At 37.2% G+C, this 14,064-nt stretch overlaps 1 protein-coding gene across 4 annotated transcripts in view; it reads right to left on the minus strand.

Moving 5' to 3' along the window:
* LOC111052320 (microspherule protein 1) overlaps positions 1–14,064 on the minus strand; it is a 104,516-nt gene that overhangs the window by 24,576 nt on the left and 65,876 nt on the right. For all 4 annotated transcript variants that reach the window (XM_039421476.1, XM_039421475.1, XM_039421477.1 and 1 more), the window contains one exon: positions 1,681–1,899. In XM_039421476.1, the coding sequence (XP_039277410.1) occupies positions 1,681–1,899 (219 nt within the window). The remainder of the gene's footprint in view (positions 1–1,680; positions 1,900–14,064) is intronic.

Consider the following 14,064-nt stretch of genomic DNA (forward strand, 5'->3'; position numbering starts at 1 on the left):
GATCGCATGATGGATGAAGCTCTTTAGCCATGACACGAATTGGACGAGTTTGTTTGTTTTCGTACGTGTGCCATTCATATTTAGCTTCATCTTAGTTAAATCTCTGTATTCTTGTTCAGTTTCAACATTCAATTTTAGCTGGTTGTTGTTCATCATGTTGGCACTGAAATTGAGATTTTTCGATTTCAATGCCTCTTTAATCTTCGAATACTCTTGAACATTGCTTAATATGACTGGTGGAGGCTTGTTTTTCTTTTCTGTCGGTTTCATACTTGTAGACTCAGTTGCAGGCCTTATTTTTTCTAGTGAGTCACGGATTTTTCTCTTCTTTTGTTTAGGGAGAATCCATGCAGTCTCTGATGCCACCTTTTTCTCTTCTTCCTCCCAATTCGGTGGTGAATAACTTTTATTGCTACTTCTAGAAGATGCTGGTTGCATTGTATTTGAAGCTGATGATTGAAGCTTCTGTGTCGTTGAAGATGCTGAAGAAAACATCTCTTTCAGCTGATTGATCTCCAACCGTGCTCTCTCCAACTCCTTTTCCAGCTTATTCATTCTTTCTCTCTATTCACTCAGTTGACAAGTGACTTCTTTCCATGCGTTGTACAAAAACTGCTCTGTTGCAGTTTTCAGTTGGTTCGTTTTTAGAAACGATTCCGGGGAACTGTTGACGTTGACAGTCATTGACGCTGAATCAACGCTCTTAGCCGGTGTAAGTTGACTCATCGTGTCGTCATCGGTTTCCTCCTACTCTTCGAACTCTGGCACGAGGAAGGTTGGCAATCTTTTGGGAGTCGACATTCCTCACATTCTTTACATTCCTTAGCTGGACTAGATGATAATTCAGCACTGAACTGATTTTTCGGCGCAGGGCACTGAACTCGCGCACAACAATTAAAACATTGAACTCAGCACTTTAACTATTGCATACACTATTTCAACTATTCTCACTAGAACAAAAACTACGTCTCCTCGCTACGACTGCTCGATCGATACTGAACAAAAAATGTAGGACATTTTTTAGCTACTTTTTTGAATTGTTAGTTATGTCGGTTGAACGCATTGTTCCCAAGATATGAGCGTGGAAGCAAAAAGCTAAAAAATGCAACTTTCAAACCACCCTCATCCCTTTAGCACATGAGTTAGGAATGGGGACTTTTGATATGTTCACCTCCTAACTAGTCTTAACAAAGCTGCAAAGTCAAAAATTGTGTTCAAAACATCCCCTCCAAATTCCTTTGTCAATTGGTCTATTGTTGCAAGACTGGAGATTTCACACTCAATACTACAGCTGCTGCAACAGTTGTAGTGAAATTCGTAAAAGTGTGAGATTATACATCAAATTGAAGAGAATTCAATGCCCTATTAGCTCATGATGAGCATGGTTTTTTCCCATCGATTCTTAAAATGACAGTCTGTGTATATGGTTTCAGCGGTTGTAGATCATTGCAGGTGTATGCTGGATTCTGGCAGCTGAAGAAACTCTTCAACATCATAAGAAGGGTTTAAGCAGAGCCACTTATATAGGTGTTATTGAATTCTCTGGGACCCATGTCCAAAACATCTGGGGCCCTTTATTAAATAGACATGTATACACATAATTAAATGGCTCATAATGAGATGGATGGACCTTAGCCTTTCCAGACGGACAAAAGGAGCTTCATCATTACAATAGCTTACCGATTTGATGGTAGAGAGTATTTCCTCTTCATTGATGCTGAAGAGAGCCTTGCTCTCGACATTGGCAATCGCCTCAGGATGCAAATTGCGCATCGCCGATATCGCCAGCCTCGAAATCGCCGGGTCATACAGAAGAGCATACCACCTTTGCTGTATCTCCTGCAGTGTGAATCTGCACGAGAATTTCACACCGCGGTGAACCATTTTCAGGTCGTTTGTCTGCAATTGGAACGATTCGCATAAGATCAATTCAATAATTTAAATTTTATTCTAACAATAATATAATATTGCAGTATTATTCAATTCAATTCAATTTTATTTTCATGTTATGCATCGTATATAATACAATATTAACACAGGTCATAAACATTTCATCAAACAATATACATCATAAATACATTACAAATGTCACCTCAATATACATGCAATATAGTCTATATAATTAAAAACAAAGTTAATATCACAGATGGAATTATTGTAGTTGAATAAACTAAAAACAGTGGAATCAAAAGTCTCCATTACCTGAAAAGTAAAGATCATACCGTTAATTTAAATTTCAAGTTTTTACTTAATCACAATATTCTAATAATAAATTACTGAATCAAAAGTTCACCAATGTCATAAAAACATCTCTCACTTAACCACAATTTCAATTTTTTCTTGAAGACTATTTCAGAATTCAGTTCTCGAATTTCAATTGGAATAGCATTATACACTTTTTTGGCCATATGCTGTGGGCTCGCCTCAAAAAACGTGGTTCTGTGGGCATCCAGTCTCACGATCTCCCTGTTGCGTGTGTTGTGAGAGTGAATGTCTGCACTAGTCGTCCAGCCACTTCTCCATTTCAGTGCCATACTCGCCAAAAAATAAATGTACAGGCAGGGAACCGGAAGAATGCCCGCTGTCGCGAATAAGTCCCTGCAAGGATGGCGTGTTTTCGAAACATCACTCTGATGGCTCTCTTTTGGGTGAGGAAGACACGACGTCCATGGATTGAAGCTCCCCATGCAACTATACCATAAACTAAAAGGGGTTCAAAGTAGCCATGGTAAGCCATGGTAACAACTTTCTCATCAGACATCCTAACCAATTTGTAAAGAGTGTAAATAGCTGAATTTAATTTCTTTATAAGGATCTCTACATGTGGTCTCCAGGTCAGGCACTGATCAATGAATACGCCAAGAAACTTAGTGTTCTCCACCCGTTCAACAGCAGCATCACACATTCTAAATTGAAGTGATGCGTTTTCTTGTTGCTCCCTGATCGAAAAGTTAATGAAGCTTGTCTTTGAGACATTAACTAGAAGTTCATTAGCCCTGCACCATATTTCAACATCCCTCAAGACATTTTCCGCACTAGTCTTCAAGCTCTCTGGTTCCTCAGATGTTATGATGAAATTTGCATCATCTGCAAAGAGTATAGTTTGTGCCAAAGGGACATTCGCGGACAAGTCATTGATGAAAACAAGAAGAGCAATGGCCCCAAAATAGAACCTTGTGGCACTCCTCTCTTTACAGTCTGGGGTTGTGAGCGATGAGGATAGTTCTGAATTCGATCCTGCTGAATCTCCAACTCCACAACTTGAAACCTGTCTCTCAGATAAGACTGTATCAGCTGCAGGAAGTTCCCCTGGACACCATAATAACTCAGCTTATTGAAGATTATATCATGACTGAGCATGTCAAATGCCATTTTTAAATCCACAAAGAATCCAGCCACCTTCACGCCACCATCCAATGAAAGATAGACCTCATCCAAAAGCATATTTATGGCATCAACTGTCAATTCTCAATAAGCTCCTTTGATCCTTTTTTATGGAGTGGCCTGACTTTGGCAGTCTTGAATGAGGATGGAAAGATTCCTGATGACATAGACAAGTTTAAAAGGTAAGTCACAGTATCTGCCACAAAGTGAAAGAAATCCTTCATTATTCGTGATGGAACACCATCCAAACCACTGGACATCTTACCCTTTAGAGATCTTACTATTTTCTTTACATCCTCTACAGATTTAACTGTCACATCATTCACTTGACAGTTTCCTGAATCCGCCCTTTCTAACAAGTCCATATAATTTGCATAATGTTTACTGATTATATGTGGTCTGTCCTTAGCGAAAAACATATTGAATAAATTGGCTATTTCACTTGGTGACTCAGTAAAGGATTCATTTAATTGTAATTTATAGCTGTTCACTCTATAATTATATTTTATCTCTTTTTTAATCACATCCCAGATTGCTTTTGGCTTATTTTCTGATGAACTAATCAGTCTGCTGGCATATTCTGTTCTTAATAAACGTATCTGTGACTTTATTTCAGTAGATATTTGCTTATATCTATGCTTTAACACAATATCATTGGGATATAGTTTGGTAAACAGCTGAATATCTCTCTTACAGGAACATAAATAATTCAGATATGGGCAAGACTATTTTACAGTTTCTGATTTCTTCCTTACTTTGAGTTTCTTGAGAGGAAATGCTTCATTGAAAGCCGCAGAGTACATTTTCATGAATACAGCCAACTTATCATTGATGGTCCCTGGTACAAGTTGTATACAGTTCCAATCACAGTTCTGCAAACTCTGTTCAAACGTTGTCCTATTTTCTGCCGAGAAAACTCGCTTTACAAGAAACTCATCTCTGTTGTAGTTCATTAGGCCACGCGGCAGTTTCACAGTAACTAGTTGCGCATAATGATCAGACAGAGCCAAAGAATGTACACCCGAAGAGACGTATTCAATTGTTGAAGAGAGAAAGCAGTTATCGAGCAAGGTCGCAGAGTGTGATGTGACTCTTGTAGGAGTATCAATAACACCGGTGAATCCAAAAGCAGAAAGAAGTGCACACAATTCTTGTTTGTGTGATGAATTAACTAGGAAATTCACATTGAAGTCACCAACTAGAATGATTCCCTTGAATCTCTGTTGAATCAGATCCAAGTATCTCTCTAGATCAGAGAAGAAATGGAGAATATCACCGCTGGGTGGTCTATATAAACATAAAATAAGAAACTTTTTCTCAAACACTATTGCAGTACTCTCAAATTTCAGTTCAAGTGAGCAATCAAAGACTGAAGCCGACGATGCTATTCCTTTTCTAGCAAATATTGCCACTCCCCCTCCTCGCTGACCAGATCGATTTGAGAAAGATATGAGTTGAAAATTATGCAGTTGAACCGTTTCCTGCTCACAGAGCCAAGTTTCTGACGAACAAAGAAAATCCAATTTCGGTAATGCACCTTCCTTCTGCATTGTTTCTAGTTGAATGGTGAGTTCATTATCATTCGAGCGAATGCTGCGAATGTTATAATGCATTATACTGATGTCATTAATGTTGGATGCCCTCCTACTTGCTTTCTGCTGACATGGTACATAAATCAAATTATTCATATTTCTGCCGTGTCTTTCGTTGGTTTGAAAACTCAGGAAACTTGATTCAGCAGCATCCTCTACTACTGGAGCTTGTATACCGCTACTCCAGGAGGAGTATTGAAACCTAAAAAATCATTGTATGAACTATCTGTAACATTTAGTTCATTTTCTGCAATAGAAGTAAGAGAGGATACTGAATTTGGAAGAGACCTTCTTGAAGCATACATTGATTGGTCCAAAGACATTATTAGAGGATCAACGGGTAATAGAGCCGATGCTGGAGACACTTCATAGTCATTGTTGCAGATTATTGCATCTACATTGTCACAATTATTACAGTCGTTATAGCTGATAGATGCTTCATCATTGTCACAAGTTTCCATTAATATGGAAGACAGTGTACTATTACCGCGTTGACAGTTCGTTTTTAGAGTTTCATTAATTCTGCTTACAGTTGACTCAGCTACAAATTTACACAAACGCTTTTCATTTTTATTGAAAGAAAACCTTCCTTAATGTAAGGATGCCATGTTAATTTCCTGTCCAATAAAATTCCCAAGAATGCTACTTTCTCTTCTTGGTCTAATTCATTTCCTCTACAAACACATTTATTTCTCTATCCTCTACTGAATTATATTTACTTTTGAATTGTAGGAATTGACATTTCTTACTATTTATTGTTAATTGCCTTGCTTCAAGAATTGGACAATTGACTGTACTCCAGTAAAAGCATTTATTTCTAGACTATCTAATAAATAATTGTTAAAGATAAGCGATGTGTCATCAGCAAACAACAGAGCTCTGTGATCTTTTAACTCTTTTGGTAATTGGTTCACATACAACAGAAACAGTAAGGGACCCAGAATTGAGCCTTGAGGTACTCCAGCCTGGACCTCCAGTTTTTGAGATTTAATTTTTACTATTTCATTCCCATCCACCTTGGTAAGCTCAACACACTGGTTTCTACCTATGAGATATGATTCAAACCATTTTAGTTCTATACCATTCACACCTACAGTTTTTAGTATTTCCAATAATATTCTATGGTTCACACAATCAAAAGCTTTGGATAAATCAAGAAATATTGCGGCTGCCTTCTCACCTGAATCTATTATATCTATTAGTCTTTCAACAAGGATACTATTGCAGTCTTAGTAGATTTCCCTTTCTGGAACCCATGCTGTTCATCACATATGAAATTAATTTCTTCCAGGTGCATCAATACCTATTTAAAACTACTCTTCAAAAATTTTACTTATTACATTTAGAATACTAATGGGTCTATAATTTTCAACTCTTTCAGAATCACCGCTCTTGAAAATTGGCAAAATTTTTCCTTGTTTCAGATCATCAGGGAAAATACCCTGCTCTAGTGGAGTATTAAGGAGATGCAATAAAGGGTCCAGTAATTCATTTTCACATTCTTTTAAAATTTTGCTTGAGACCCCATCCAATCCTACTGTTTTTTTGTTATTCAATTTTTTATTATTCTTGACAACTCATCTCTTGATAATGGATGAAATTTAAATACCTTTTCAATTGGCTCAGCATTTAATGTAGTTGTATTATAAGTATTAGTGTTCAGTGACTTTTGGAGATTATATGCAACCTGTTGATAATATTTATTGAAAAAGTTACCAATGTCATAAAAACATCTCTCACTTAACCACAATTTCAATTTTTTCTTGAAGACTATTTCAGAATTCAGTTCTCGAATTTCAATTGGAATAGCATTATACACTTTTTTGGCCATATGCTGTGGGCTCGCCTCAAAAAACGTGGTTCTGTGGGCATCCAGTCTCACGATCTCCCTGTTGCGTGTGTTGTGAGAGTGAATGTCTGCACTAGTCGTCCAGCCACTTCTCCATTTCAGTGCCATACTCGCCAAAAAATAAATGTACAGGCAGGGAACCGGAAGAATGCCCGCTGTCGCGAATAAGTCCCTGCAAGGATGGCGTGTTTTCGAAACATCACTCTGATGGCTCTCTTTTGGGTGAGGAAGACACGACGTCCATGGATTGAAGCTCCCCATGCAACTATACCATAAACTAAAAGGGGTTCAAAGTAGCCATGGTAAAAACTTTCTCATCAGACATCCTAACCAATTTGTAAAGAGTGTAAATAGCTGAATTTAATTTCTTTATAAGGATCTCTACATGTGGTCTCCAGGTCAGGCACTGATCAATGAATACGCCAAGAAACTTAGTGTTCTCCACCCGTTCAACAGCAGCATCACACATTCTAAATTGAAGTGATGCGTTTTCTTGTTGCTCCCTGATCGAAAAGTTAATGAAGCTTGTCTTTGAGACATTAACTAGAAGTTCATTAGCCCTGCACCATATTTCAACATCCCTCAAGACATTTTCCGCACTAGTCTTCAAGCTCTCTGGTTCCTCAGATGTTATGATGAAATTTGCATCATCTGCAAAGAGTATAGTTTGTGCCAAAGGGACATTCGCGGACAAGTCATTGATGAAAACAAAGAAGAGCAATGGCCCCAAAATAGAACCTTGTGGCACTCCTCTCTTTACAGTCTGGGGTTGTGAGCGATGAGGATAGTTCTGAATTCGATCCTGCTGAATCTCCAACTCCACAACTTGAAACCTGTCTCTCAGATAAGACTGTATCAGCTGCAGGAAGTTCCCCTGGACACCATAATAACTCAGCTTATTGAAGATTATATCATGACTGAGCATGTCAAATGCCATTTTTAAATCCACAAAGAATCCAGCCACCTTCACGCCACCATCCAATGAAAGATAGACCTCATCCAAAAGCATATTTATGGCATCAACTGTCAATTCTCAATAAGCTCCTTTGATCCTTTTTTATGGAGTGGCCTGACTTTGGCAGTCTTGAATGAGGATGGAAAGATTCCTGATGACATAGACAAGTTTAAAAGGTAAGTCACAGTATCTGCCACAAAGTGAAAGAAATCCTTCATTATTCGTGATGGAACACCATCCAAACCACTGGACATCTTACCCTTTAGAGATCTTACTATTTTCTTTACATCCTCTACAGATTTAACTGTCACATCATTCACTTGACAGTTTCCTGAATCCGCCCTTTCTAACAAGTCCATATAATTTGCATAATGTTTACTGATTATATGTGGTCTGTCCTTAGCGAAAAACATATTGAATAAATTGGCTATTTCACTTGGTGACTCAGTAAAGGATTCATTTAATTGTAATTTATAGCTGTTCACTCTATAATTATATTTTATCTCTTTTTTAATCACATCCCAGATTGCTTTTGGCTTATTTTCTGATGAACTAATCAGTCTGCTGGCATATTCTGTTCTTAATAAACGTATCTGTGACTTTATTTCAGTAGATATTTGCTTATATCTATGCTTTAACACAATATCATTGGGATATAGTTTGGTAAACAGCTGAATATCTCTCTTACAGGAACATAAATAATTCAGATATGGGCAAGACTATTTTACAGTTTCTGATTTCTTCCTTACTTTGAGTTTCTTGAGAGGAAATGCTTCATTGAAAGCCGCAGAGTACATTTTCATGAATACAGCCAACTTATCATTGATGGTCCCTGGTACAAGTTGTATACAGTTCCAATCACAGTTCTGCAAACTCTGTTCAAACGTTGTCCTATTTTCTGCCGAGAAAACTCGCTTTACAAGAAACTCATCTCTGTTGTAGTTCATTAGGCCACGCGGCAGTTTCACAGTAACTAGTTGCGCATAATGATCAGACAGAGCCAAAGAATGTACACCCGAAGAGACGTATTCAATTGTTGAAGAGAGAAAGCAGTTATCGAGCAAGGTCGCAGAGTGTGATGTGACTCTTGTAGGAGTATCAATAACACCGGTGAATCCAAAAGCAGAAAGAAGTGCACACAATTCTTGTTTGTGTGATGAATTAACTAGGAAATTCACATTGAAGTCACCAACTAGAATTATTCCTTTGAATCTCTGTTGAATCAGATCCAAGTATCTCTCTAGATCAGAGAAGAAATGGAGAATATCACCGCTGGGTGGTCTATATAAACATAAAATAAGAAACTTTTTCTCAAACACTATTGCAGTACTCTCAAATTTCAGTTCAAGTGAGCAATCAAAGACTGAAGCCGACGATGCTATTCCATTTCTAGCAAATATTGCCACTCCCCCTCCTCGCTGACCAGATCGATTTGAGAAAGATATGAGTTGAAAATTATGCAGTTGAACCGTTTCCTGCTCACAGAGCCAAGTTTCTGACGAACAAAGAAAATCCAATTTCGGTAATGCACCTTCCTTCTGCATTGTTTCTAGTTGAATGGTGAGTTCATTATCATTCGAGCGAATGCTGCGAATGTTATAATGCATTATACTGATGTCATTAATGTTGGATGCCCTCCTACTTGCTTTCTGCTGACATGGTACATAAATCAAATTATTCATATTTCTGCCGTGTCTTTCGTTGGTTTGAAAACTCAGGAAACTTGATTCAGCAGCATCCTCTACTACTGGAGCTTGTATACCGCTACTCCAGGAGGAGTATTGAAACCTAAAAAATCATTGTATGAACTATCTGTAACATTTAGTTCATTTTCTGCAATAGAAGTAAGAGAGGATACTGAATTTGGAAGAGACCTTCTTGAAGCATACATTGATTGGTCCAAAGACATTATTAGAGGATCAACGGGTAATAGAGCCGATGCTGGAGACACTTCATAGTCATTGTTGCAGATTATTGCATCTACATTGTCACAATCATTACAGTCGTTATAGCTGATAGATGCTTCATCATTGTCACAAGTTTCCATTAATATGGAAGACAGTGTACTATTACCGCGTTGACAGTTCGTTTTTAGAGTTTCATTAATTCTGCTTACAGTTGACTCAGCTACAAATTTACACAAACGCTTTTCATTTTTATTGAAAGAAAACCTTCCTTATTGAAATGATGACTCTGCAATATTTCACTGAATCCTCCATAAAACACTGCAGATATTCCTTCATATGCCGATATTCTATTGGATATTGTTAAATTGGCGAAATAAATATCATCATTGAGATGAGGTTTGTCAAATCTGTATGGAATCGCACAAATTAAAATGTTGGTGTTTAGGCCTGCTGATAAAACTAAATACAATGCTTGATGTACCGTTAAATGACCTGGTTCACCATCACCGAAATCATTGGTGCCTGCAATAACCAACACATAACCTGCCTTTGTCAAGACCTTTATGAACTGCATACCATTCATGATCACTTGCTTCAACTTTGCCCCCGGCAATGTGTAAACAAAAACATTGAATAAGCCACTCCGGTATTTATTCATGTCTCTACCTTGACTATCCGCTAGTACAACAATTTTCTTTTTATTAGAATTCTTCAAAGAAGTGCTAGTAAGAGCGATTTGATTTGGTGGTAACTGAGAACTCGTAGCATTCCTGTGCACCTGAGCCCGTACTTGAAAAGTACGTCCTTCAGTTGATTGTGACAAAGGTGATTCAGCATTCACTTCATCCAATACAGAAAAGCGATTTGAAGTCTTAATTTCATTTTCCCTGGTAACTCGTGAATATTTTAATGTCTTTTTTGGAGATTGGAACTTTGTTCGATACTTCTTTACTAATGTTAATTCGGACTCTAACTCTAAAATTTTATTCGCCGTGAGCTGAGAATCGTTTTGCAAAAGATTTATAATAGCATCTCTTGAATCAAGCGCTATTTTTAATTCGTCGGAATTGCTTTTCAATTTTTCTAGGTTTGATTTCAGCACCTCAATCTCCTCATCAGCCTTCTTTTCATTATAATTATATAGAATCATCAAGTTCACTTTTCCTGTTTCTCTTTTCTTGAGCAAGCAATCCTTGAAGCGTTTTGTTTTCCGCTGCTGAGTCGGTCAACATTCTCTCCTCATTCACTTAAATTGAGGCGTCATATTTATTAAGAAGGGAAGTAACCTCTGGAATTAAATAAATAACGGCTTCATCTGAAAACGTTTTAGATATATTCTCCAGGACTGTACGAATTTTAACAGCAATATCAACAACTCCATCGTCTATCAACCCCTCTTTGAGATTGTAACAATTTTTTTCATCTGCGTCTTCAAGATATTTCTTCCAGTTCGTGTCATCATTTTGCGCCTTTAAATTCTGCTCAGCGTCACACAGAAAAGTGAAGCGACAGTACCCTAAATAAATGAATGGGCGCAAAGAACTCAGAACAGTACCGTACTATAGCTGGCACCTGCTGCGTTGATCACCAATGAAAGTGATATTGAAAACAGCCTGTTTGATAAATGAATTTATCAATGTGAAAAAATGTTATCAGCGCAATACCGCTAGCTGATATGATAAGCCAGTCCTACTCGGGGATGGGCTGCTGACCTAATGCGGTAGAATTAGGCTAGAGATGGCAGCACCCAATTACGCCGCTCTCTCCTGAGAGTCGAGCAGTTACAACCCGAGCTTGGATGGCCGTCGTCATGGTAACAGGATGTAAACAACAATACACAGCTGATAGCCAAACACAGTGTCAACAGTAATCACAAGTTCACTAACGGCTGACAGTTTCAAACACTCAATTGAAACTCAAGACAGTGCCGGTAGACAAAATGGAGTCAGAAGTGAAGTATGATCCTAGTTATGTCATTAAAATTGGTTCAACTCACGATTTCCTCGATTTGAATTTTCCTCACAGGTAACTCAGTTCTCATAGAATCACTATAATACTTACTTGAGAGAAATTTTAACAGTAAGAACCAATAATCAATCAAAATTCTGGAGCTTTGATTCCACTAGACTTTCAATGTAGCTCAGTGCTACCAACTGTAATTATAATATTATAATATATTATAATATTTATAACATTATAATATATAAGCAGTATGTTCAAAAACAGGGTGTCCACTGAATCAGGTTCAGAAAATTTCCCGTACACTTCCCGTATATTTCTCGTTTTCCCGGTTTTCCCCGCCGGTTAAAAAGCATTATTAATATGAAAGAAAATATAAGTTGGGGGTTACTCAGAAGGGGGGTCCATTTGGAAAAAGGTAATATCCTTAAATAACAATTTCAAAAGTGCACAAGTATGTTTTCGATCAAAATGTAGCACCATTATACGATTATAGCTGTACGCTGTATTTCGAAAAACGGAACTCCCTAACCTACCATTAACCTTTAAAACATTATAGTCCAGTCACTACCGGTTTATACATTGGTGTTTGCAATATATTTTAGTTCTGATTTTTCAATATATTGTTTGGATATATTAGAGAATATATTAGCATTCCTGACCGGCAATTAAGAGGTACTGGGTTCGATTCCCGGGCTGACAAATAATTTTTGAATAGTAGCGCACATCGAGTTTCCATATCTAGCTGTTTACCCTGTTGTCAATATTCGCAGAGGCAGAAGTCTTTGGGGTGAATAACAGCATTTAATTTGGATTTTCGTTTATAATAATAAAATTAGAGAAGTCTAAAACCAATTTTTGCATGCCAAATTTTCAATATATTCCGATTGTTACAATTCAAATTTATAATTCAAAATCCCTCTGGGCGTAATTCTGTGTGCTCTACCCGGTCTCAGGTTGAAGAGCACAAAATTACCCAGAGGGATTTTGAATTAAACATTTGAATTGTGACAATCAGAAGATATTGTCAGAAGGTATTGATTGAAAACTAAAATTCATTAAAATTGACTTTTTTGTTGAAATTTTACTCGTTTTTGTAACTCAGTACACATAAGATATAGAGAGCTGAGGATGATTCCATTTTATTCAGAATTTTATAATCTGAAAAAAGGCAAGAGCAAATTTTACTGTCCAATGACTGGTTTTGGCAGAAGTAGTTTAAAACTGGAAAATGAACCGAAAATACGAGGTTTTTGGGCCATTCTGTATCTAGCACAAAAAATTTGCAGGCAAAAATTGGTTCTGGACTTCTCTTTAAGTCCAGTCAAGGAAAGATTATAGGGGGAAAAGTTGGGAAGACAATTTTTGACCCCGCAGTTCTGTTTAGGGTAGGAAGGTGGTAAACAGATCAAAAGTCCCCACCCAAACCCCCTGTGCTAAGGGGGTGGGGGTGGTTTAAAGGTATCATTTTTTGGTTTCTCGCATAAAACTCAAAAACTATGTATCCTAAGGACTTGACTGTCATATAACAAATTGAAGCTTTTATAATTTCCTAAAACATGCATTTTACAACTTTTTTTATATCTCCTCTCGAGATATCCGCTCTTGAAGGCGTGACATTTTTGAAAAAAAACACGTTTGCCACCAATTTCTTTCTATGTTTGCTCTTATAACTTTTTAAAAATTGATGAGAAAAATCCATGCTGATTATGAGCTTATAGAGCATTAAATTCTCTTCAATTTGATGTATAATTTCACACTTTTACCAATTTCTCTAGACCTTTTGCAGTAGCTTTAGTGTGAAATCTCCATTTTTGCAGCAATAGACCAATTGACAAAAGAAATTTGGTGGGAATGTTTTAAAGAGAATTTTTGACTTTGCAGCTTTGTTGAGACTAGTTAGGAGAACATGTCAAAAGTCCCCATTCCTAACTCATGTGCTAAGGGGATGAGGGTGGTTTAAAAGTTGCATTTCTCAGCGTTTTGATTCCACGCTCATATCCTGAGAACAATGCGTTCAACAGACTTAAATAAACATTTAAAAATAAAGCTTGACAAATTCTCTACACTTTTTGTTCAGTGGAATTTTGTGATATTCCCAACAGTTCCCGAGAAATTCGCTCTTAAGTGTGTAATTGTGAAAATAACAGGTTTTTATCCAATGTTTTGTTCTTTCCGGGATTATAACTCTCCAACAATGCATCATAAAAGCTTATGCTTATCGTAGGTTTGTAGAGCATTGAATTCTCTTTGAAATGATATATTATTTCACTGTTTCAAGTTTTCCTTTCATTGTTATAGCAGCTTCAATGTAGGGGGTGAAATTTTCATTGCTGCAACAATTGATCGTTTGACAATGACATTTGAAGGGGGTGTCTGTGACAAAATTTTTGACTTAAAGCTTGTTCACATGACAGC

Source organism: Nilaparvata lugens, chromosome 2 (assembly GCF_014356525.2).
Source record: "Nilaparvata lugens isolate BPH chromosome 2, ASM1435652v1, whole genome shotgun sequence".
NCBI classification, from domain to species: Eukaryota; Metazoa; Arthropoda; class Insecta; order Hemiptera; family Delphacidae; genus Nilaparvata; species Nilaparvata lugens.